The 25834-nt window shown below is 39.3% G+C and overlaps 1 protein-coding gene across 10 annotated transcripts in view; it reads right to left on the bottom strand.

Moving 5' to 3' along the window:
• TANC2 (tetratricopeptide repeat, ankyrin repeat and coiled-coil containing 2) overlaps positions 1 to 25834 on the bottom strand; it is a 361538-nt gene that overhangs the window by 80956 nt on the left and 254748 nt on the right. For all 10 annotated transcript variants that reach the window (XR_010408383.1, XM_064582223.1, XM_064582220.1 and 7 more), the window contains 3 exons: positions 13962 to 14243; positions 9740 to 9873; positions 320 to 551 (listed from right to left, as the gene is read on the bottom strand). Coding sequence is in view for 9 of the 10 variants with exons in the window: in XM_064582223.1 (XP_064438293.1) it covers positions 320 to 551; positions 9740 to 9873; positions 13962 to 14243 (648 nt within the window). In the remaining variant the exon portion in view is untranslated. The remainder of the gene's footprint in view (positions 1 to 319; positions 552 to 9739; positions 9874 to 13961; positions 14244 to 25834) is intronic.

The following is a 25834-nucleotide window of genomic DNA, read 5'->3' as shown; positions in this document are numbered from 1 at the left end:
GCCATGGTTTTACTGATTTTTTGAATTCTACAGAAAGGACTAGAAGCTCTACTACTTTTAGTACAAGAAAAATGTATTCTATTTGGAAGCGAGAACGAGAATTTTTAGAGAGAAAGAAGGAAAGAAGTAGCAGTTCCTGTAGGAATTTTCATTTTTTTCAAAGTAAAATCTTTTCTCTGTTAACTGTATCCTACGGGACATCAGCTATGGCACATTTGGCTCTGGCAATGTGATAAAAATCATCATTTCTATGGCACACTCTAGGTGAACCTGGGCTCCAAAGCTTCCACCTTTCGCCTTCTGTGCACCCCATCTGTACCTTTGTGGAGATTCTCCAGGGGCTCCAGGACTCCCCTCCGGAAGGAGGCCATGGGGTCTTGAACACAGGACCGAAGGCTCAGCATGCTCTGTAAGTGAGGCTCCCGAAGAAGCTGCTCCCGATAGGCCGTCAGCTGAGGTGAGCGGCAGAGCAGGGCAGCAACATTGTGGACAAATTCTGGGACCAGGCAGGTGTAGGCATTATCTGCTTGGCAATAGTGATAGGCAACCACCTACAACAGAAAGATGAGAATGCGAACAGGTTTACCAGGAGCAAGAACAATAGCCATGGTTACTGTATGATCATTCTCTAACATTGTCTTCCGTCTCCCCATTCCTCAACTTCTTCAAGTAAAAACAAAAGCTGCTATCTCAGAAACTGCCTGATCTAAGATCAGAAATTTGATACACTATTTCTATCATATACACATATCATAATTCACAATTAAAATTTATAAATGCAAATTGAGTTTTGGATTATAAGATTCCTTTGCAGAATTTGGGTTTTAGATTATAAGAAAAAGGAAACAAGCCTGAGAATAAAGATTTACATTTATCTCTCTAATATTTATTCAGCATGGAACAGTACAGGAAAAAGTCCAATCTTGTAATAAAAGCATTAGGAATAAAATGATCCCAGAAAAACCTTGTTAATCTCAATAAACACATATACTTACTAACTCCTTACTTTTAAAAATTAATGTTGTTGTAAATAGCTTTATAAAAAATAATTCAGATTTAAGAATTATCATTAGTATTTTCTAGCACCCAGACACAACCAGAATTAGATGACAGGAAAAAGGAAACGACTGAGATTTTTGTTAGCTGCAGGTCTTAAATTCAAAGAACTTGGAAAATGTGTGAGTCTTAATACCATCCATCCATCTGGGCTGTCTGGCTGGAACCTGGTTTTAACCTCTGGGTTTTTTGTTTGTCTGTTTGAATTTGCACAGAGCTCATTCCATACCTTCTGGTTGTTCTCTTTGCCTCAAGGGTAAGTGCAGAGGGTGATTTTAATCTACAGCACTCTGCTGGCTCAGTACTCATGAAAGTGAAGTGACTGAGGAGATAACATGAAACTGGCAGGGGAGATTCAGCTTGAATGTACGGAAAGTACTTGGCATGGTGCTCAGCACAAAGAAGGTGCACAGTGATGTCAGCTGATGCTGCCATCACCATCATCATCATTGCCTTCCCCTTCTCCTCCTCTTCCTCTCCATCATTATCATCATCGCTTTGTGCCTTTAGGCAGGTGAAAATTACCCTAGGAGTATTCATAGATATACTACTGGGACTCCAGCTCTTCTATCATCTCTCAGAAAACAGTCATCCACTAAAGTGTTCTATTTTGAAAAGACTCCTAATCTATAGGTATGGTCATTCTTGCTCTTTAACAAATACTAGAAATGTCACTTTTTTTTTTTAAACATTTTTTTTTTAAAAACCTGAAATCCTTCTCATTAAGCACACAGAGAAATTTAATACTGGAAATGTTACTATCCATAGAAAGCTGAGGATAGGAATTGCTTATGAGTGAAGCAATGATATGTGAGCACAATATGGAATTGGAAATGAGAAGTTATATCTAAAAAATCTCCACTCTTCTTTAGATAGATTGGCCATTGCTTTATTACCTATCTTGAGCACAATGTAAGGAACCAAAGAGAAAACCTGGCAGCAACTGATCTGTCCTCCCAATGAACAGTGAATGTCAGTGGTTATAGCCACATGGATACAAATATCCACTTCATAAAAAGCAAAGAGCAAACCTCTGAATCAATATGAACTTTCATCACATTTTATCTTGACTGCTTCCACATGTCAAAGTGAAGCACAGCTGAGCAAATCAGCTCTAACTTACCCTTTGCCTAAAGTAATGGGATAGAAGTTTGAAGATAAAAATTCAGCAATTTAGGAAGAGGTTTTTCTTACTGATTTTATTAAAAATTATCTGTGCTAGGGGAGGGGTGTGGGGGGAAAATCATCTGTGCTCTTGGCTGAATGAGGTTTTATCTAACAAAGGACATTGCTAAAGTTACCCCTTCTGTGGCTACCTTTCTTTCTTTTAGTTTAAAATATTTCTTCAGCATTCCAAATATAAAGTCTTGATCGCTTTGCAGAATTCAGGCAGAAAGACCATTCAACATTTTCACGAAATTTGCACTGTGGCTAAAAATAGGTTATTTACTAGACATTTCAAAGCAGTCATGTAGCATGTGTACATAGAACATGCACACATAGTAACTGACAAACACAGGTGCATTTGTCAAACCTATTTGGTACTTCCTCTAAATTGTCTATTGACATCATCTACAACTTTTCCTACATATACAAATAGGAAACAAGTCTGCTAATGTAGTTTTTTTTTTTCTTCAGTCTCTCATTGTACCAGTGTTCAGTGGTATTAGATTTTTCCCGGCAGCCTTGAGAAAATTATCATGGCCACCTATATTCAGTCACTATCATTCCAACTTCTTGGAAATGAATCAGAATTAGTCTACCTCCAAAATCAGCAGGTAAAACCTTTCTCCTTGAATTCTTGTCTACCCCTAAAATCAGCAAGTAGAACCTTTCTCCTTGAATTCTTGTCTCTCATGAGGATTTGTTGAAATTTCATTTTCAACTATGCATAATTTCTCTCCATTTCAAGTTTGTCTTACGTTAAATCCCTAGACTTTTTATTAAAATAATTCTAGCCAAAATATGTCTGATATGGCCAGAATTATATTAATTCTTTGGGAAAGACAGTGAGTAAATTTTATTAATTTATTTTTTAGAGAGGGAGAGGAGGGGAGGGGCAGAGGGAGAGGGAGAATCTTAAACAGGTTCCACACTCAGCACAGAGCCTGACGTGGGGCTTGATCTCATGACCCTGAGATCAGGACCTGAGCCAAAATCAAGAGTAGGACACTTAACTGACTGAGCCACCCAGATACCCTGATAGAAAGTAAATTTTAAATTACTCCTATGAGGGAAGAAAGAAAAAAGCAGGTTTGCAGGCTATATAGACAAAAGAAAAGACTGGAGGTCAGTATAGCTTTGGGTATAAGAAACTTTGATTTGGGGCACTTGGCTGGCTCAGTCTGTGGAACATGCGACTCGAGCTTGGGGTTGTGGGTTTAAGCCCCACCTTGGGTGTAGAGATTACTTAAAAAAAAAAAATCTTTAAGAAAAATAAAATAAAAATAAAAAACTTTGATTTAGTGCTGTATAGAAGAAATCATAAAATGAAGTATAATCCTCATCAAAGGGCCAAATGACTGAGTGGCAGCCAATCTATCAGGCTCATGTTAAAAACCCCAGGCCTTCACTCTCCAGACTCTTTTCTACTTCAAATGAATAATCTGTGACAGGATTAAGCTAATCTCACATAAAGAAGAGGACAGCTCTATGTGGAATTCATTTGGAAATAAAAACTTGATTTACATAATGACTGGCATTTGTACCATTTAAATTCTAATGTTGCAAACACCCTCCCTTCAGGTTTGCTCTCATATTCTTATTCCATGTCTCCTTTTCATCACTCCTTGAATTCCCTCATCCCCACCTGACTGACTTCTTGCTCAGCACATTGCTTCCAACACTTTAGTGTGGCTTCTAATATTTCCAGGGACCTGGAGGTTTAGTATGAATAACGACCTTTTCTTGCCTTTCCCTGTCCCTCAACTCTGACTCTAATCTTTACCCTGGGGCTGGAAGCTAAGAATAGCTTCCAGACTTGGGTTTCTGCCTCAGTAATTTTCCAGCTTGTAGATCTTTTTTTTTTTGGCAGTAGGACTTTTATTTATTTTTTAACTTTTTATTTTGAACTAATTTTAGACTTACAGAAATGTTGCAAAAGTAGTACACAGAGTTTCTGTATATCCCTCACCCAGCTTCTCTTTTTATTAGTATCTTACGTAACCATAGCATAATTATCAAAACTAGGAAATAACACTGGCACAATATATTATTAACTAAAGGCATTATTCAAATTTCACCAGTTTTCCACTAATGTCCTTTTTCTGTTCCACGATTCTATGCAGGTCCCTGTATTGCATTTAGTTGTTATTTCTCCTCAGACTCCTGTAGTCTGTAGGAGCTCCTCCGTCTTTGTTTGTCATGACCTTGACACTTGTGAACAGTACTGATCAGTTATTCTGGTGAATGTCAATTTGAGTTTGTCTGATGTTTTCCTCATAATCCAACTGAGATTTCTGGGCAAGAATACCACAAAAACAATGTTGTGTCCTTCTCAGTGGATCATATCATGGGGCCCACGATGTTGATATGTCTTGTTACTGACGACGCTGACCTTGATCACTTTGGTTAAAGTAAAGGTTTCTGCCAGATTTCTCTACTATAAAGTTACTCTCTTTCCCTTGGTAGTTAATAAATATCTTGGGGGAGACACTGAGACAATGCAAATCCTGTTTCTCCTCAAACTTTTGCCCACTGACTTTAGTATCCATCAGTGGATCTTGTCTGCAACAATTATCACGTAGTGTTTGCCTGAGAGTGATGTTCTATTTCCTCCCTCTTTCCTTCTACATTTACTATTAGAATTCTACTGGAAGAAAGAGCTATCCCTTTCCCCCCATTTATTTACTTGAGTGATTTAATAAATATGGACTTATTTTATTCCATTGGTTATATCCAATACTTTGTTGCTCACTTTGTTCCAGCTTCGGTCATTAGGATTTTCTTGAGGTTGGTATCTGTATTCTTTCAAGAAGCCCCCCAACTTTTTAAAAGCACTTTCTTGCTTTCTGGTACCACAAGATGCCCCAGGCTCCTCTTATATTTACCCTGCCCCAGACCTGGCATTACCTAACTTCTTCAGAGCCCTGGTTTCTTTTATTGGAGAATGGTGTTTATAAAACAAGATCTGAATAGTAGGCATGCTTATTGCTGTCGAAGTGTCTTTGATTTGGGGCCCTCTCAGTGAAGAGAGCTAGGAAATGCACATACATATACTAACACATAAAGATTCGTCTATATTTCTGTATCTCTCTCTATATATTTATTGAAATATCTACAGATACAGATATACATATTAAAAATTGTGAGTATACACTCATATCTCAGATTTCAATCCAGTGCCACCTGGCTCACTTTAGATTTCCCTTTCCTCATTTTTTTTTTTTAAAGATTTTATTTATTTATTTGACAGAGACGTAGCGAGAGAGGGAACACAAGCAGGGGGAGTAGGAGAGGAAGAAGCAGGCTTTCCTGCGGAGCAGGGAGCCTGATGTGGGGCTCAATCCCAGGGTCCTGGGATCAGGACCTGAGCCGAAGGCAGACGCTTAACGACTGAGCCACCCAGGCGCCCCTCCCTTTCCTCATTTGTTAACTTCTTTCTCCAACAGTGAGAAACCTGGGGTTGCTATTTACAATATTTTTATTTATCCAATCAATTCTAATACATACATGAAGGATTTTCAGAATTGCTAACCATACGCCTGCGAGAAACACATTTATTAATCAGAATATAGCATTTAGGCACAGTTATTTTTGTCTTTAGCCTTACAGTATTCAGTCAAGATGCTGTCTTCCAAACTGCCTTCTTCAGTGTGGTCATGTTATTCATTTGAAATACAGTTAGGTTTGGGGTGCCTGGGTGGCTCAGCTGGTTAAGTGTCCAACTCTTGATTTTGGCTCAGGTCATGATCTCAGGGTTGTGAGGCTGAGCCCTGCATTGGGCTCCACACTCAGCATGGAGTCTGCTTGGGATTCTCTCTCTCCCTCTGCCCCTCCCCCTGCTCACGTGTGTGCACTCTCTCTCACTCTAAATAAATGCATAAAATCTTGAAATACAGTGAGGTTTATTTGTGAATGTTTGGATTCTACTTTGGGCTTCCCCACCCCAACATACTGGTTGGTTTTAATTATGTTTTGGATATGTGAAACATCACTATGTTTCTAAGAGTCATAGCTATACAAAAAAATACATGCAAAGGAGTGTCATTCTCTCTTCATCTTAATGGGTACCCCATTTCCATTACCCGTATCTTTCTATTCTCCATTCCCACCAACCAGCTTTAGGTAATCAGTATCTTTTCCTTCTGGTTTATCCTTCCTGCATTTCTTTTGCATAAGTAAGCAGATACATGTGTATTTTTTTAATATCCCTTTCTTTCTTACATGAAAGTTAGCATCCCATACTCCTGTGCACTTTCCTCCCCACCTAACAATAGGTCCTGAAAATACCAATGATAATTACTGATATACAAGAATTGGCACTAAGAACTTTGTCTATCAAATCAAGAGGTTTTTCATGGACACTTTTTTTTTTTAAGATTTTTATTTATTTATTTGACAGAGAGAGAGACAGCGAGAGAGGGAACACAAGCAGGGGGGAGTGGGAGAGGGAGAAGCAGGCTTCCTGCTGAGCAGGGAACCCGATGTGGGGCTCGATCCCAGGACCCTGGGATCATGACCTGAGCTGAAGGCAGATGCTTAACGACTGAGCCACCCAGGCACCCCTTCACGGACACTTCTAATTCACATATATTAGCTTACCTCCTCAAAATACTAATTGATTTGAAAATCTTACTGAAAAGGCTTCTGCTTACTGGCTTGTTATATAGTGAGAAGTAAGATTGCTGGCTTCTGCTCTATGCTTCCAAGAACTAGCTTATATACTTAAAATGTGACACATGGCACAATTACTAGGATAATAAGGTGCTATTTCTTGTACAACATTTACTATAAACTTAAAACTATCCCATCTCTAGGTGCAGACAGGTGCATTTAGATTTTGCTTAAGGAAGAAATAATCATGAAATTTAAAATATATTCCTTGAGTAAGTGTAAATAATCACTAATTTTCTACTTACAATATTTAACATTTTCCAAATCTTGAACATAAACACCAATTTTAATTTAAAGAGCCATTTCTTATACAATGTTCAATATAAATTTAAAGATATCCCATCTCTAGGCACAAAAAAGATTTACATTTTGCTTAAGATAGACACGATCATGGAATTTAAAATGAGATCACTTTTTTTTTTTAAAGATTTTTTACTTATTTATTTGACAGAGAGACAGGCAAGAGAGGTAACACAAGCAGGGGGAGAGGGAGAGGGAGAAGCAGGCTTCCGGCGGAGCAGAGAGCCCAATGCAGGGCTTGATCCCAGGACCCTGGGACAATGACCTGAGCTGAAGGCAGATGCTTAACAACTGGGCCACCCAGGCACCCCAAAATGAGATCACGTAAGTGTAGTCACTAATTTCCTACAAACAATATGTAACATTTCCCAAATATTGAACACAAACTTCTTGAGACTTTTTCTCTTGATGAGAGAGAGAGACTAAGAAGTGATAATGTGGGGAGATGTAATTCCTGGAGCTCTTTTCAGCACTCATCACGATCTGACATATTACATGTTTGTTTGTTGGCTTTCTCCCACTGCGAGAATGTGGGCTATGGAACAGTGGGGACTGTGTCTGTTTTGTTCACTGCCTTAACTTCAGTCTTGTATTTGATGCATTCCAAACTTCCATTCTAAATGAGTAAATTGATGATGATGATGGAAGCTCTTCAGCATTCAATGTATTTCCAAGGTGATATTTATTCTGATCTTCTTTAGAAGATACTAGAGTATCAGTATAAGAAATCTAATTTTTTATTAAAAAGAGTTGTAGAAGGAGAAAACAGAGCAGATGGTGGTGATAAAATGATCAATAAGTAGTACAAAAGCACTTCCCAGAATCAAAGACTATCTCCAGGTAGGTACCAAAACAATAAATGGAAAAAAGGCCCAAGGACAATGGTGACAAAAAAGAAGATCCTAAAAGTTTCTGGAGAGCAAAAATGGTATAAAGAATTAGGAATAAGGGATGCCTGGGAGGCTCAGTCAGTTAAGTGTCTGCCTTTGGCTCAGGTCATGATCCCAGCATCCTGGGATTGAGTCCCTCATTGGGCTCCTTGCTCAACCTGCTTTTCCCTCTGCCTGCCGCTGCCCCTGCTTGTGCTAGCTCTCTCTCTCTCTCTCTCTGACAAATAGATAAATAAAAATCTTCAATAAAAAAAAGAATTAGGAATAAGAATATCATTTAATAACAAAATTATTAGAAGCTCAAGACAATGGAGCAATGCCTTCAAAATTCTGAGGGGAAATAATTCTTAACCTAGAATTAAATTATGTCATAGAAATAGTAATGAATGAGAATGGAATAAAGATGTTTTTAGAAACTTAAGTTTTAAAAACTTACCTCCCGTGCACTGGCGGATGTGCTCCACCAAAATGAAAGATAAAATCAAGAAAGAAGATGATGACATGGGATCAAACACAGTAGAGAAGTAATGGGAATTTCCAGGATAACAGCTAGGTGGTAAGCCTCGAGAGCATCCTAGGTCCAGGCTGAGCTTGATGGAAGGCTCTAAGATAGATGTCTCAGGGGAAATGTAACTGATGTAGAAAACTGTACTGAGAGGCATTTTACAAAGCTTTTAAGGATTATGGATTATAGCTACAGACTTGAAAAAGAGTAAGCAAATTTTACTTTATTTTTAAAATTTTTTTAAGTAGGCTACACACCTAACGTGGGGCTTGAACTCACAACCCTGAGATCAAGAGTCACATGGTCACATGCTCTACCAACTGAACCAGCCAGGTGCCCCCTGTCAAGAATAAGCAAAATTTAAAATGAGGCATTTCGTGACCCCAGGAAAAACAAAATTGCTCAAGAAGGAAATGTTATCCTTGGTTCCACAATGAAACATATACGCACAGTACTAATACTGAAAATACTATAATGTGGATTCAGACAAAAATCATGATATAACAGTATGAGATGATGGAGGGAGGAAGTAAAGTGAAAGGCCTAAAATTCTCATCATCCATAAGAAGCAGCAAGAAATAACATATAAAACTGATGAAAAAAATTACAGCAGTATATGAATATTATTTAGAAACAGTGGAGGTAAAGATCAGAAGAACAGCCTGAGGGGTTGAAAGTGGCTGCCTTTGGCATGAGGAGGGGAAAAGAATTGCTGGTTTTTATTATAAGTCTTTGAGCATTATTTGATTTTTGAAATCATGCATATGTTATTTTGATAAAAATAGAAATTTAAAACCCAAACATATAGAAATATTATGGACAGTATAGTATAGAAGGAAGAGTTTTGAACTAGGAATGAAAATAAACTACTGAGTGCTTATACTGTGATTTGGATAAATCATATAACTTCTTTGAGTCTCGACTTCTTTATCTATTCATTATGGGACTCTGGTTATTTCTGAGGGCCTTTCAAACAATAAGGTTTTCATTCCATAACGACAAAATATTTTTCTAGGAGGAGCAAAGAAAGAGAAACTTTCCACCATGGTCTCATGGTATAGCTGTACACATTTCTGTCCACTTTGCCAAGGGTCCCCCTACCTTTATGTCCAAATGGAACTGGCATGCCCGCACCCTGGAAACCCTATTGTACCTGCGAGGCTAGTCTCCGCATAGCCTCCTCCTGCCGCCTGCGCATTTCTGGGGTTCCTGGGCAGCTTCCACTGGGGATGGATGAATGGGCTGAAGGTGGCTGTGTGAGTGGCAGCTCTCTGTTGGCATCCACATCTGGATTAAAAAGATGAGATGTTTGTATGAGATATTCATAAAGCCCTGAGTAAAAGGAAGATTGGTTAAATTCCATTTGTTCTATGATCCAGCAATTCTACTCCAAGAGAAATAAAAACTTAGGTCCACAGAAAAACTTGTACACAAATGTTCAAAGGAACAAGATTCATAACAGTGCAAAAGTGAAAATAATCCAAATGACCACCAACTGACGAACAGTTAAAATACGGAAAATCCATACAATGGAATATTACACTCATTCAAAGAAGCCAGTTACCGTCTACCGTACAATTCTCTCTATATGAAGTTCCCAGAGTAGAGAAATCCATATACACAAAAAGTAAATTGGTGGTTATATAGGGGTGAAGATAGGGAGTTAGGGGGAGAATGGAGATTGACCACTAATGGGCATTACTTTTAGGGAGGAGACAAAAATGTTCTGATATTAGATTATGGTGATTGCTGTACAACTCTGTAATAAACTAGAAAGCATTGAGCTGAACAATTTAAGTGGGTGAATTGTGTGGTATGTGAATTGTAACTTAATAAAAATAAAGCTGTTTTTAAAAAATTCCATTTGTTCATGTTATTTAGAAAATATCTTATCTCCTATAAGAAATTATAGACTATATATATATATATATATATATGGGTACAGATCACAGTATAAAAACGGGTACCAAAATCAGGAGATTGTTGACGGTCACTAGCCATTGAAAAGGAGGAGGAATAGGGGAAGGTAGTCCTCATTTAACTCCCCACCAGCAGGACTGAATTAAGACTTCTTCCATCCAGATGGGAGAGGAAATTCTCTGGTCACTGGAGCCGAGTTCAGAATAACTGTAGGAGGATAGCAGTGGGAGGCAGCAGTGGAAAAAGACTGAAAATGTGTGAACTGAGGTAAAGCTCAGTGACTGTCACTGTATCATTTTTGTTGTTCACTCCTTCTCCCACCCCATTCCCTTTGTCTGGTATTTGATTTTGTGGGCAATTACTGCCTGAATACCTTCTGTACTCCAGCTACTGTTTTCTGGAGATGACTTCCTTTTTGTCAGAGTATCTTTACTCTCTGCTTGGTACTCAGAGAACAGGAGAAACAAGTTCGTAGGTAGGTAGCAGTCAATATGTACAGCAAACCGGCAAAACAGACTTCTGAAATGAGCGGACTAGGGAGGGTAGGGGTTACTCACTTCAACAGCTGTCTGGGGGCTTGGCAGCTGTTGGCAAATGTCAAATCCAAATAATATCTACCCTGAGACTTGTAGTGATGAGAAAAGATTGTCTTGTATTAGACAGAGCTTCCCTAACTACTGTACTGAGTATACTTGTAGTTAACGTAATAATGCCTAGATTACACAACGGGTCTATTTTTACAAGATGTTTTTGTTCTTTGTGTGTCTGTGCTGGGGGGGGTGGGGGGGTGATGACGGTGGTGGTGGAGACTGACGGGGGAGTCGGGTTTGGGAAGGGGTGTGGGTGGAAAGCAGGATGACAGGCTACTGCCTGCCTTGACAGCTTTTCTGTACTGTCCCAGGGAAATGACAAGGAGGGGGCGGGCTGGGGGCTGAGTGTCTGTGGGGGAAGGACAGAGCCAGGCGAGGCAGGGCTGCAGGCTGAGAGGCTCACATCTTTCCCAGCAGTGCTGTGCAGTGTGCGGGAGGCAGGGGCAGAACAAAGAAGGCAGATGATGCAGAGATGGAAGCTGGGAGCTCCAACGATTTTCCACCTTGTTCTCGTTATTTCTACAACTGTTATCACTGGTATCACTGACGGAGGGTTAGGAAAGCCCTTGGGAATTCAAATAAACCCATCCCAGCTTGATGCAAATTAAAGTCTGTGGAAAAATTAAGCCATCTCTCCATACAGACATCATTCTTATTCATTAATGAAAGAAATTCTGCTGCTGCCAGGAAAACTCCCAGCCCCAGCTTACATAATAACAGATTAATGCCGAGAAACAGCTCGCACGCTCTATCAGTCACGTATTCTTGACCCTTCTTAAGGGCTAGTGGCTCTGGGAAGGTGACGGAGGTAGGAGGTAGTTTGGACTTGGGCAGATTACAACAAAAATTATTTTGTACAAGGCTACTGCTGGTTCTGTGTAATTCTGATAAATACATAACCACATATTCTATCTCCTTTGACACCATCTTCAAGTTTTGAAAGTTAACTTATCAGGGCAAATCTACAGTCACAACATACGGACATTTATCTCAAGAATGGCAGCGTCCTGGTATTTTTAGAGTATCTCTGGAGATAAAAGGCAATGGATGTCAGAGAATAACTTAATGAACTACCTTTAAAGAACCTCTGCTTTGGGGAGCACATGGGCTGTGTTCTATTAACTCTTGCTCTCCCAGGTACCTTTGCTTTCTCAGAAAACAGCTCTTTTTTGCCCTCGGGATTTATTCTGTCCTGCAGGATTCTACCATCCTGTTATCGCAACAGCGATATACAGAGGAGTCAGAGAGCCTATTAGCAATCTGGTTTTCTTTCTGACACACTCACAGAGTTAGCCTCTTGGATTTCTCAGATAAGATGTAGTCTGGCGTGATATTTAAGCACTCAAAGGAAAATACTGGAATAGTCTGGAAAGTTAATTTCGACTACTTTTCAACTTCAAGAAGATATGTTTTTAGAATCACAGAATTTTAACACAGGAACAAATCTTAAAGATCACTTCCTCATTTTACAGATGAGAGAACAGGTCTAAAAAATTCAATTAAAATTCTCAAGTTACAAAATACGTGTAGTCACATGAGTGTTGGGGCTCAAACTCTGGGCTCTTGGCTCCCACGACACAATGTTAATTTCCCTCAGAAAAGCTTCCTGTAGGAACAGCATGACAGTGCTTGTGAGAAAGGAATTCTTCCATACCAATTTTTATCATACGCTGGGACTCTTAATTCAACCAGTTTTCTCTGTAGACACTAGTTCTTCTCCATGTGAGATATCCCTTAAGTTAACCAGAGCTGTAATCTGCCTACTTAGTGACAGGAGGCTGCTAATTAATTTCATCAGGAAGCCAGAATATCTGGAGGATGCGAAGAGAGTTCCTGTTGAGTTTCTAGCATGTGCTAGACTCTGTAACTACCATGATCTCAAGCCATTTCTAGTGGTTGCTGTCTGAAAATTTGCGGTGAGCTAGATTATTGATTTGGACTAGCCGAGCAATAGATTCTGGTTTTGTTCTCTTATAAGTAATAGAAACCAGGCAGACTAGTTCTATATATATAGGTTATATAGGAAGAACATTCATACATTCTCTTTCTCCAGATGAGTTCCTCCAATAAGGAGAGGCAGGACAGCAAAGTGGGTAAGAGACTGGCCTCTGAAACAGACTGCTTAGGCTCACTTGTTTCACCACTGACTGGCTTTGAAACCTGGGAGGTCTACTTAACCTCTTTGAGCCTCAGATCACTTCTCTGTGACATGAAGATAACAGGAATTACCTTACTGAGTTGATAAGAGGATTGGGTGAATTAATATTGGTTAAGATCTTAGAGAGTGCCTGGTACTAAGGACCACGTGAGTATTTTAAAAATAAGATCCTGGTGGTGATCGTTAAGCTGTGCCCTGCGATGAAAGAAGTATGAATATATATGAGATCTCAGCATCTTTTCACAAGGAAGCAGGAGAAACCCTTCAAGGACACAATGAAGTTCGAGCCCAAGCAGTGCAGTACGGACTTCAAGAGCAAGGGAACTAAAGCTGCACACAAACTGTGCCAGCTCGGAGCGAGAGGACATGGGCCCTGGCTGAGCAACAGCCGACAGTGACGGATGCAAACGGCTCTTACAGGCGAAGCTGCGGTCATCGTCCAAAGGACAGAGTAACCAGACTGCCAGAAGGGAAGAGTCATAAATTTATTCCCAGAGAAAGGTTTTCTCAGTCACACTTAGGTGACCGCTGGATATGTGGGTTAAATGTAAACAGAGTATTACATTCTTTCTCTCAACTCTGAATTAATGGTCCTCTCGTGTAAGTCAGGTTTTTGCAGATCAGAAAATAAAAGGATGTAAGGCTTAATATGTCAGAAAAACTTTCAGAGCAACGAAGCAGGGAGTTCTTTAAAAAGGAATACGTACGTTTGGGGGAGGCGTGTGGGCTGTCTGAGGCGATCTGTCTCATCCGTGTTCCATGGCAGCTGAGGGCCACCAGTCTGGAAATGATGGCAGTTTTGCCGAACCCAATGTTTCCCACAATCACTACTCCTTGGTTCACGCTGGCATTTGAACTCTGAAGTTGAGCATCTATTTCATGGAAAACCCAATCCCGGCCAACAAACACTGACTCTGTAGTGATGCTGGGCACTTCAAAGAGCAGAGGCTTCAGGGAGATATCTGGAGGCCTATAAGGTGCAAAGTGAACTGGAAGGAACAATAAGAGAACACAGAACTTAGGCCAAACTGTCATCATTGAAAGAAATACAGAAGAAGAGCAGCATGGTTTAGGAGACTCTTAGTTACAGTACGATGGTATTCTGGGTTATTCAGCAAATAATACAATTCAATTTTGCTTCTACACAGATAAGCAATGGCAGGTGAGCTAGGGTCATTTGATACTCCAATTGGCAGAAAACAAACATAGTTAAAATGCCAATGATTTACGGACCAGTCAGAAAGACAGGGTGATATTCAAAATTATTAAACAGTGGGGATGGCCCGGCACCAGCACTCCAAATGGATGCCAAAGCAGTACGGAAGCAGGGTCCTTAAGGCTTCCTTCTACGCCTGGAGATAATCTTTTAGCTGCTGGATTGTGGGGAGATACAGGGTTAGAGTCCCTGGGGGACAGTCCAGGCTATGGCAGAGCACCCAGATGGCTTACAGCATCAGCTCTTTACCAACCAGTAAGGATATATTTCAATATTTAACAACTAATATGGCTACGTGTCTGTTTCTCTAAAAATACCAGTGAAAATAGTAATTCCTTTTAAGTTCATAATGGTATTTTTCTTTTTAATTTAGTAGGTATATTAGGATAAGCAAAGCCTCTAAAAGCTCTGATAGTTTAAAAAGTCTTCAACATGTTAAACAGTCAAGGAAGCAGAAACCAAACTTTGACCTCAGGTCTTTGCTCGTCTACTGCTTATATTCATGCCAATTAAAAAAACAAAACAAAACCAAAAACCAACAGAGTTTGGCTTATATACACCATGTCTTGGAGACAGATCCCACTGCTTTTCTCAAGATTTTTTTCTGTGCTTCTGTAGTTGTGGGATGTACTAAGATTCAAGCATGAGCTCTACTTTCAATAGTTTTCTAAAAATGCATAATAGATGTAACTTGCTTTCAAAGATCAACCTTCTAATTTTATTGATGGTAGAAAGAAGTCTTGTCTATGACCTCCCTTATCTGGGTTAAATGCCTTCCTAACTGTTCAGAGAGTAGCTCTAAGATGTATCATTTTATCTGTCTGCAACCAGGTTGTTGTTGTTGTTGTTTTTAAAGTAAGCTCTATGCCCAGTGTGGGGCTTGAACTCACGACCCAGAGATCAAGAGTCACATGCTCTATCAACTGAGCCAGACAGGTGCCCCAGGAACCAGATATTTTATTTTTGTATCTTTAACCTTAGCACAGTGCTTTGGCAGATAGCAGGTACTCAATAAATGTTTACTGAAAGAATTAATTAAAAATAAGGTATTATACTCTAACCCCATTTTATATTTTGGAGTATAAAGCCCAGGGGAAGGGGATGAGGACAGGAGAAAGGAAAATCATAAAAGGGGGAAATGAGATCTATTTATACTGCTTATATTATTCTAGAACATGATTAAACCACTTAGACATAATTAAATGGGATCTAGAGATCCCATTTACCTGAGAAAATCTACTCACAAGCAAACATACATGTACACACTCTCATTAAAAACTCTCTGAAAGGGCTCCTGGGTGGCTCAGTTGGTTAAGCGACTGCCTTCAGCTCAGGTCATGATCCCAGGGTCTTGGGATCGAGTCCCACATCGGGCTCCCTGCTCAGCGGGGAGCCTGCTTCTCCCTCTGACCCTCTCCTCTCTCATGCTGTTTCTCTCTCGCTCGCTCTCTAATAAATAAATAAAATCTTAAAAAAAAAAAAACTCTCTGAAAGCTATTAGAATGATAAAAGCATTAAAAAAGGATAACAATTCCAAAAATAGTGCAAATAATTAAAAGTATAAAGCCACACTCTAAAAAGAGAAGAAAACAGTTTCCTATATCAGTTTTAAAATGTCCCAAATTTTCACTTAAAAAAAAAAAAAAAGGCTGTGGAGATTCGGCTATATAATTGCTTATAATTTCCTGATTCTCATCTCTTTAACAAAACTTACTCTTTTAAAATCCATAACTAAAAAAAATAAAATAATAAAATCCACAACTATAGGCTATTCTAACACTGTATGTTAACTAATTGGACTTAAAAATTTTTTTAAATCCGTAACTGTAATTACAGAATTCAGTGAAAATTTGACTATTAACTTGCTAAATTTATTCTTTTTCATTCTAATGGCTTGTAGCTCATAGTCTATTTTACCTTTCTTAAACATTACTTCATTGAGCTACACTTTACAGATCATAAAATTCACCCTTTTAAAGTATCCAGTTCAGTGGTTTTCAGTACAGTTGACCCTTGCACTACATGGGGAATAGAGGAGCTGATGCCTCATGGAGTTGAAAATCCACGTGTAACATCTGACTCACCCAAAACCTTACTAATACAGCCTATCTGACTCAAAGCCTTACTGGTAGCCAACTAACACATATTTTGTATGTTATACATACTATACACTGTATTCTTACAATAAAGCTAGAGAAAAGAAAATGTTAGTAAGAAAATCATAAGAGAAAATACATGTAGAGTAGTGTCTGTAAAAAATCCACATAAAAGTCAAGCAGCCCAGTTCAAATCTGTATTGGTCAAGGGTCAACTATACATTTACAAAGTTGTGCAACCATCACTATCTAATTCCTGAACATTTTTATCATCCCCCAAAGAAAACTCTACACCCCTTAACTGTTACTTCCCAGTCCCCCTTCCTCCCAGACCCTGGCAACCAGACTTCCTGTCTTTACAGATTTGCCTATTCTGGACATACACGATAAATGTTATTGTGTGATACGTGACCTTTTGTGTCTGGCTCATTTAGTATAATGTTTCTGAGGTTCATTCATGTTGAAGCATGTATCAGTACTTCATTCTTTTTATTGTTGAGTAATATTCCATTATATGGATCTATCACATTTTGTTTATCAATTTATCTGATAAACATCTGCTTTGTTTCCACTTTTTGGCTATTATGAATTATGCTGGTATAAACATTCATGTATAAGTTTTTGTGTACATATGTTTTCAGTTATCTTGGGTATATATCTAGGAGTGGTATTGCTGAGTCATGTGGAAACTCTATGTTTAACTTTTTGAGAAACTGCCAAACTGTTCTATTTTGCTTTTTGCTATTTTTTACAGAATATATATTCACTATAGAAAATTTAGGAATAGCAGATAAACCAGATAATAATTGTACTCCCAGTAGCCAGAGAGAAACACTACTCATATATATTCTGAATTTTTTTCTGTACCATAAATACTTATTTTAAAAACCCAAAATGGGATCCTACTGTTTTATAATCTTTTTTCATTTTTCACTTACCAATTCCAGAGTTCTGAAAAGGTTGATTCTGTCAGACTTGCCAGCTTAATGGCTACTTCAATGGGGGGACTGATTCTGGGAGCTCCCTACTCCCACCATTTTCCATGTCATTTGACAGTAGGTTGCTGCTACCTACTCGGGGCTTCCTGGGCCCCTGGGAGTGCTTGGTGGGCACCCAGACAGACACACTGAGATCTGGGTGAGCAGTGACAGGACTCCCCGGGAGGAAGGAGAAAATAGATCAGTTGGCTTGAGATGAGTCTAATTAGGCCTAGCGAGACCTAAAGTCACACAACTGGTTTCAGAACTAGAAACAAAACCTAATTCTGACTCAAAAAAACAGGTTTTTTCCATTATATTATGGTGCAGCTGCTCTACAGGATATCACTTCCAAATCTGAAAGTGACATGAACGATCCTACTGATGACCAGGATTGATTAGGCTTAGTTGATGGGCTAAGCTGTCTTCTTTCTCCTTCACCTCTCCTGTGCTTCCCTTTGGGAACTGTGTGCTTAGCCAGAAATGACCTTTCCAGAGAGAGAAGAGCTACAGAAACTCTCATATGATCTCTACACTAACTGAATTATTTCTTCAGGTCCAAGATTACTTTATATTTTCTATCAACAGGGCTTTCATGAATATGACCAATGCTAATTTATAATATGGAATTATGTATAGATTCAATTTAAATGCTTAAGTTTTTGAGAAAAATTCTCTTAACTTGTTCTCATGTTGACGTAATCTCCCATCATATTTTATTCTACTGAGAAAGCTTTGACATTTTAAAAAGTTATTTAAAAAATTTTCTAAAAATGTAATCAATTCACAAAAGCCTCAAGGGAAGAACAGACAAAATTAGCCAGTACCATATGGTAAAACAACTGTAGATGCCAAGAACAGTCTAGAAACAATTTCTGTACCTCAGAACCTAAGGCTTTTGTCAGCTCAGTATGATAGAAGAAAGCCCTACTTCCTATGTACCAACAATAAATTTAGGGCATACGAACAAGAAAGCATTCTGGCCTGCATTGTGGGATATGGAGGTAATGGATGTTCTCCGTGGAGTTCATATTCCTAAATAATGTTTGTTTGGGATATCAGCTGGCTTCCAAGAGATTTTCTAAGGCAGAAACACTGAAATAATCCATGAGAAATTACCACTGCAACTACAGCTGAGCTAAGGGAAAAAAGATGAGCTAATCCATACCATTTAGTAACAGATGTGGCTTTCTTACCCCTGGCACTCAAGAGTTGGCAGTCCCAGCACAGCAAAGACCACCCCACCCCTCTCAAAGCATTCTAATAAAGTATAGTGGGGCGCCTGGGTGGCTCAGTTAAGCATCTGACTCGGTTTCTGGAGTCTCACATCAGGCTCCGCGCTTAGCAGGGAGTCCTGCTTGAAGATTCTCTCCCTCTGCCTCCACCCTGACTCGAGGGCACGCTCACTCTCTCTCTCAAAAAATAAATCTTTTTTTTTTTAACTGTACTGATACCTATAATTTACTTCAAAATTCATAAAAAATAATGGGTGGGTAAAGAGATGGGCAGATGGATAGACAGGTTATGATAAAATAAGGTAGCAAAATGTTCATGATATAACCAAGGTGGTGGGTCTGTAAGTGTTAATTGTAAGATTCTTTCCTTTCTGGTACATCTGAAAATCTTCCTAATAAAATGTTAAAGGGAAAAAAAAAAAAAACATGGAAAGGAATCACATTTCAATAGGGCACACAAATGAGACAAGCTTTGGAAAGTAGTTTTAAAAAGGATTTAATAACCACTCTAGACTCAGATCGGTGTGGGCATCTCTTCGATGCAAATGAGGCTTGTGGCAGACGAATGAGTTCCCTCTAGGAAACAGTCTCTGTGAGACCATTAATAAATGTAATTATATACCTAGGCTTATGGAGAAAAGAGACCTTTGTTTAACTAAGGCAAAGTGTAAACATTAAAAAACAACAACACTAAAGTGCATTAAGGCTAAGAGATCAGCCTGCCCAAATGCAAATATAAACATCTGCTGTAAGTGGAAAAGGGGAAGGGAAAATGGAGGCAAAGGAGCTCTAAGTGGATTTGGACCAAAGCATATTTACTTGTGGAAGACCATCATGAATCATCTTAAAAGAAGTCAGTCACAGGAATGGCAGAAGAAAGGGTGTGTGTAATACAGCCAAGGTCTGGTGCAAACAGGAGCAGAGTTGTGTTTCCTCACATTCTTCTACAATGACTGTAAAGTCTAGCCTGGAAGCACCCCTGTTCCTCAGAACAAAAGATAATTTCAGGCTCATTCTTAGGGTTCATGACATGCATGCCATTCTCAACACAGAGCAGAGAAAAAACACATGTGCTGCAGACACAACCTGATATCACATCAGCACCAAACATCAGTCAAAAAAACACCGCTTATTTTTTTCTTTCTTTTTTTTTTAAGATTTTATTTATTCATTTGACAGAGATAGACACAGCGAGAGAGGGAACACAAGCAGGGGGAGTGGGAGAGGGAGAAGCAGGCCTCCCGCAGAGCGAGGAGCCCGATGCGGGGCTCGATCCCAGGACTCTGAGATCATGACCTGAGCCAAAGGCAGACGCTTAACGACTGAGCCACCCAGGTGCCCCAACACCGCTTATTTTTTTCTTAAGAAATGTTTAACCCAGGGTAGGGGTTGAGTTGTCTACTGAGTTTCTAGAAGGTTCACTCTCCCATTTACAGGAGTCAAATCTCTTTAGGGACTGTTGTTTATTCTTGCTGCTCTGGAAAGGACTATAGTAAACAGCTATTCCTACACCAGGAAATAAATTTCTAAAGAATGTAAAGCAATTTGAAGGAGGTCTTAAAAGACAATCTAAAGATAAAAGGCTGAGAAATGTTCATTCCAGAAAACTCCTGTTTAAAAAAACAAAAAGGTTAAGGGGCGCCTGTGGCTCAGTCGGTTAAGTGTCTGCCTTTCGCTCTGGTCGTGATCCCAGTGTCCTGGGATCGAGCCCCGCATAATGCTCCCTGCTCGGCGGGAAGCCTGCTTCTCCCTCTCCCACTCCCCCTGCTTGTGTTCCTGCTCTCATTGCGTCTCTCTCTGTCAAATAAATAAATAAAATCTTAAAAAATAAAAGATTAAATAAAGCAGAATCACTTTTGGGGTCAATAAGGAAACACAGCAGAGTAGGAAGAACGGTGGACTCAGAGCCAAGATCCCTTAGTTTGTATCCTGTCTCTGTTACTTACTGGTTGTGTGACTTTAGGATAAGTACTTAGGCTCTGGATATCTCAGTCTTCCTCATTTTTAAAATAGGGGTAAGAATGACACTGTGAGGATTAGATGAGTTAACAGATGGGGTGGGCCTAGGACAGCGTCTGGTGGTTTACCGTGTTAGCTGCCAGCACTAGCGACATCATCAAGCCAAAAAGACATCTGGAGTAACTGTAACCCACCCCCCGCCTTATTTAAAACAAAACTTAGCAAAAAAGATACCGAGAACATACTGACTCTCTTTAAGGCACCTTCCGTTTGAGGCTTCTGACTTGTCTCCCTTCTTCCTTTCCCCACCCAATGTCTTTCGAAACAGCCCCGCTCGCTCTCTTCACTTGTGCAGCAACGGCACCCTCTAGCCCGGCCTCCTCCCATATTATTCATATCTGCTCAAATTGTTTTGGTTAAAGTCACTAAAGCCTTTCTAATTGTTAAGTACGATGATTTCTTTTTCTCGTCTTCATGCTTCTCAACCACTCTTCAGGATTTGACACTTTTAACTAACTCCCACTTTTGGAAATGCATTCCCTTCTTGGGCTTCACATGGCAACACTTCCTTCTAGCTCTTTTTGTCCTCTCCTCCTGATGTGTCTTTAATGATTCCTCCTCTTCTGCCCATCCCTAAGATACTGCCAATTCTCGGTTCTATATTTCATTTTTTTCTTCTTCATGATCCCTGGATAATCTCAAAGGAATAGACCAAAAGGTTTCACAACTAAGTGGTGATGGTTTGTATTTCTATTCCTCATTACCAAACTCCTATACAGCATCTCCAACAACTCACAGAGTTATCTATTTGGATTTCCAATAGAAACCTCAAACTTCAAGTGTTTAAAAGTAAAGTTACTGTCTCACTCACCTTAATCTATTCTTTCTCTTCCACTTATTATCTCAGTTAATGAAGTATCACCAATCTGCCTGGTCTTTCCACATAGAAACTTGACACTCATCAGGATTTCTTCTTCCTTAATATTTATATCTAATTTGTCACAAGTCCTACCAATAATTCTTGAGGGGTGGGGCGCCTGCGTTGGCTCAGTTGGCTGAGTGTCCGACTCTTGGTTTCAGCTCAGGTCATGATCTCAGAGTCGTGAGATCCAGCCCCATGTCGGACTCCATGCTCAGCAGGGAGTCTGCCTGAGATTCTCTCCCTCTCCTTCTGTCCTTCCCCCTGCTCATGCTCTCTCTCTAAAATAAATTAGTAAATCTTAAAAAAAAAAAATAATTCTTGAGGAATATCTCTCAGATATAATTCCTTTTTTCTTTCCTATTCCACTGCTACTAGAGAGATATGACCTTGGGGGAGGTGCTGATCACTCTAAGTCTCAATTTTGTCATCTGTAAATGAGAGTAGTAAGAGTATTTACCCCATTAGGCTAAATGAGAACATGTATGTTAAGTTCTTAGCTCAGAACCTTAATCCTCAATGAATGGCAGCCATATAGTTTAGGTTCTCAACATCTCTTGCTTTTACTATGTACTTAAATAGGCTATTATTCCTTCTGTATACAGCTACCAAATCTATCTATCTATCTATCTATCTACCTATCTATCTATCTATCTTGATCATGTCAACCTCTACACTCTACCCTTACATGTCATCAACTTGCCCTACCACAGTCACCTAACCTATTAAGTTAACTTAATTAACTTACTAACTAGTACAGTTCTTGTCATAGGGTAGGTATATTCAATAACATTCAATAAATGAATTCATGAATGAAAGTAGTTAATATGGATTTTTCTTCCCCAACTGAAGGGAAATATAGTAGTATACACTTTGGTAGAGCAGAAGGGTTCAAGGAAGACAGTTAAGGGATGCAAATTCAGGTCTTTGAAAAATCACTGCTCTGTACTATAATAATAAAAAGAAATGAATCATTCGTTTGGCACCTTTCAAGGATACATTCCTGTTTAAAAGCAACTGTCATAAACAAGTGGGTCATTAAATAACAAGATAGAGAAGGAAAAATGTTATTTTCCAAGCTCTGTGCATATAACAGGCAAGGCCTGGATGTTGACCAATAATCAAAGACTACTATTCTTACAGGAAGCTGGGGGAAGCAAGAAAAATGGTATCTTGGAGCTAGTGTCCAGAGAGGACAGAAGAGATCCTTCTAAAGCCAATTCTTGCTTCTTTTAGAAAAGTTACTAAGAAGGCTGGATTCACACAAATCCATTTAGTAATTGAGGTCTTGCTAATGCTACATGTGAGATTTATTTTTGTGCAACAAATGATCATATTTAAATTTTCATCATTATAGGTACAATATGTAGTTTAGTTCACAGAGAACTCAATTCTAACTACCAAGCCAGTCTTTTTTTTTCCTTTGAGAGAGAGAGAGCGAGCGAGAAGGAGGGGAGGGGCAGAGGGAGAGGGAGAGAGAGAATCTTAAGCAGGTACCATGCTCAGTGCAGAACTTGACTCAGGACTTGATCTCATGACCCTGAGATCATAACCTGAGCTGAAATCAAGAGTCAGACACTTAACCAACTGAGCCACCTAGGTGCCCCTAAGCCAGCCATTTTCTAATGAGAGGTGGGTTTATGCTCCAGTCCACTTCATCTATAATTTTCTTTTTAAAAATATGACATGAATTTCTACTTCTGTCCAAGATGGAGTAAAAAGGACTATATTTATCCTCCTACCTAAAAGAATCCCCAAATAAACCTCTAGACAAAGTATATAAAACAGTGGTTTTCAAGACATTAGATATAAGCAATGAAAAATAATGATCCCTGAGAGATGGAAAACAACAGGCATATCCCATGCCCATTTACTGCCTTAAGAGAACTTCCAGGCCATAATGTAGGGAGGGAAAACCCAGTCAGATTCTAGCAGACTCCCTGAATTGAGGAGATGGAACTGAGAATCCAGGGAGACTAAGGCAGCAACTGTTCAAAGGACAGAGTTCTAAGAAGGTGAGCACTAAACAGAAATAAATCTGAAGATCTGTGGAAAGATCAGAATACTGACTGGCACATGTATGTGAGAAAGCTGCCCAACACCCGGAGATGACCTATCCAAGATGATTAGAGGGAAGAGGGCCTAAATAGTGCCTATTACCAGCAGCCAGAATAGAAAACCTCACCATTTCCAGGACATTGAGTAGGATATTCAGAAAGGTCCTGTCTCAGTAGTATCAAATAATAAGACTATAATAAATATTGTTCTGGTCCTACTCAACAACTCTTAAAGGCAAGACCCAAAATTAATTATACTGTTTCCAAATAACTTCAACATTCCTGAAAAAAGTTGAAGAATATTTGTAAGAATACAAAAATATCCAACATGCGGTGAGGTAAAATCCACTGTGTGTGGCATCCAAACAGAGATCATTTTTTGCTATTGAGTTGTAAGACTTCCTTATGTTCCTTAATATTTTGGATATTAACCCCTTATCAATTATATGGTTTGCAAGTATTTTCTCTCATTCATAGGCTGCCTTTTTATTCTCTTTTTAAATACTTTATAAATGCAAAAGTAATTTCCATTATAATTCCTTTACTTATGGGTTCTAGATATCTTTCACATTACAATTTAACTTCTCCCCCCCTTATCTTAAATGTAATTTAATATATGTTTATCTATTTCTTCTTTCTTAATTACTCTACTTGTTTTCCTTGTTATGGTTCAGTTAACTCAGTTAAAAACACTGAGTTGGGGCACTTGGGTGGCTCAGTCAGTTGAGTAGCAGACTCTTGGTTTCAGCTCAGGTCATGATCTCAGGGTCATGGTATCAAGCCCCATGTCAGGCTTCTTGCTCAGTGCAGAGTCTGCTTGTCCCTCTCCCTCTGCTCCTCCCCCAACTTGTACTCCCTCTCTCTAAAATAAATAAATAAATAAAATCTTAAAGAAAAATAAAAACACAGTGAGTTGCTGTCAGTGACTCCATATGGAAAAGGGTCTTACTGTACAACTTATTGTGTTAATTCTCAAGTAGCACAGAAGTGATTTAAGACTTTGTTTTTGAATGAATGAATAAAATTCATTAAGCATTGTCTAGGCAAGTTTCTCATACATTATTTAGTATATCTGCTCCTTTAGTTCCTGTCCACCACAGGTTCTGTCTCACGGTCCATCTGACAGTGTCCATTTTAAAGATTATTATTTAGCTTTCCGTATCAACAAAGTTAATTTTTAAAGGTACTAACAAACCATAACCTGTCTTCTCCAAAACTGTTTTTTTTATTTTTCTAATTTCTGGACCAGAGAAGGATGATAGCAACGATAACTGTAAGAGAGAGAAATGATATTATCTGAGCTACATTTTAGAAGGACTAATCTGGCAAGCCAGGTATTAGCTTGATTCAACTTGGAAAGACCAGATGAGGGAGACAAGCTAGTTAGCTGTATTGAGAATGGAGAACGTGGGAAGAATGGGAGAAACTGGAAGAGTAGAATCCTCAGTGTCCTAAGTGACTGGATGTAGGAGATAATGAAGACAGTGATTCAAAGCTGACTTCAAGAGTTAAAGCCTACATGAGAGGAAAATTGGGCCACTTATTAATAGAAATAGGGAGGTAGGGGCGCCGGGGTGGCTCAGTCGTTAAGCGTCTGCCTTCGGCTCAGGTCATGATCCCAGGGTCCTGGAATCGAGCGCCGCATCGGGTTCCTTGCGCTGCGGGAAGCCTGCTTCTCCCTCTCACACTCCCCCTGCTTGTGTTCCCTCTCTCTCTGTCAAGTAAATGAATAAAATCTTTTTAAAAAAAAAAGAAAAGAAAAGAAATAGGGAGGTAGGAGCTAGTTTGGGCTAATGAATCACAGCGGTGCCCTGTTTGACTGGAGCTGCCACCGAAAGAACAGTCATTGGCAGTGAGTGTTGATATGCTGCTCTCTTTCCCACACCTAACACCCCAGAGTCCTGAGTATCTACAATTAGCCATTGCATTAGTACATTATTACATTCCTTATGCTTTTCATATTATACTGTCTATGACATTGTATATTATGGTGGTTAAGAGCAGTTTCCAGAGTCGGCCAGATATGAAATGAATCCTGGCACTGCCAATGCCTAGACATGTAACCTTAAGCAAGCTATTTAACCTCTCTAAATCCCAGTTTCCTTATTACCACTACGTAGA

This window comes from Mirounga angustirostris, unplaced genomic scaffold (assembly GCF_029215605.1).
Source record: "Mirounga angustirostris isolate CCGP_5_RB_7025 unplaced genomic scaffold, mMirAng1.0.hap1 SCAF_17, whole genome shotgun sequence".
NCBI lineage: Eukaryota > Metazoa > Chordata > Mammalia > Carnivora > Phocidae > Mirounga > Mirounga angustirostris.
Note: the sequence above shows the minus strand (reverse complement) of the source record. Positions and strands in the feature narration are given on the sequence as shown.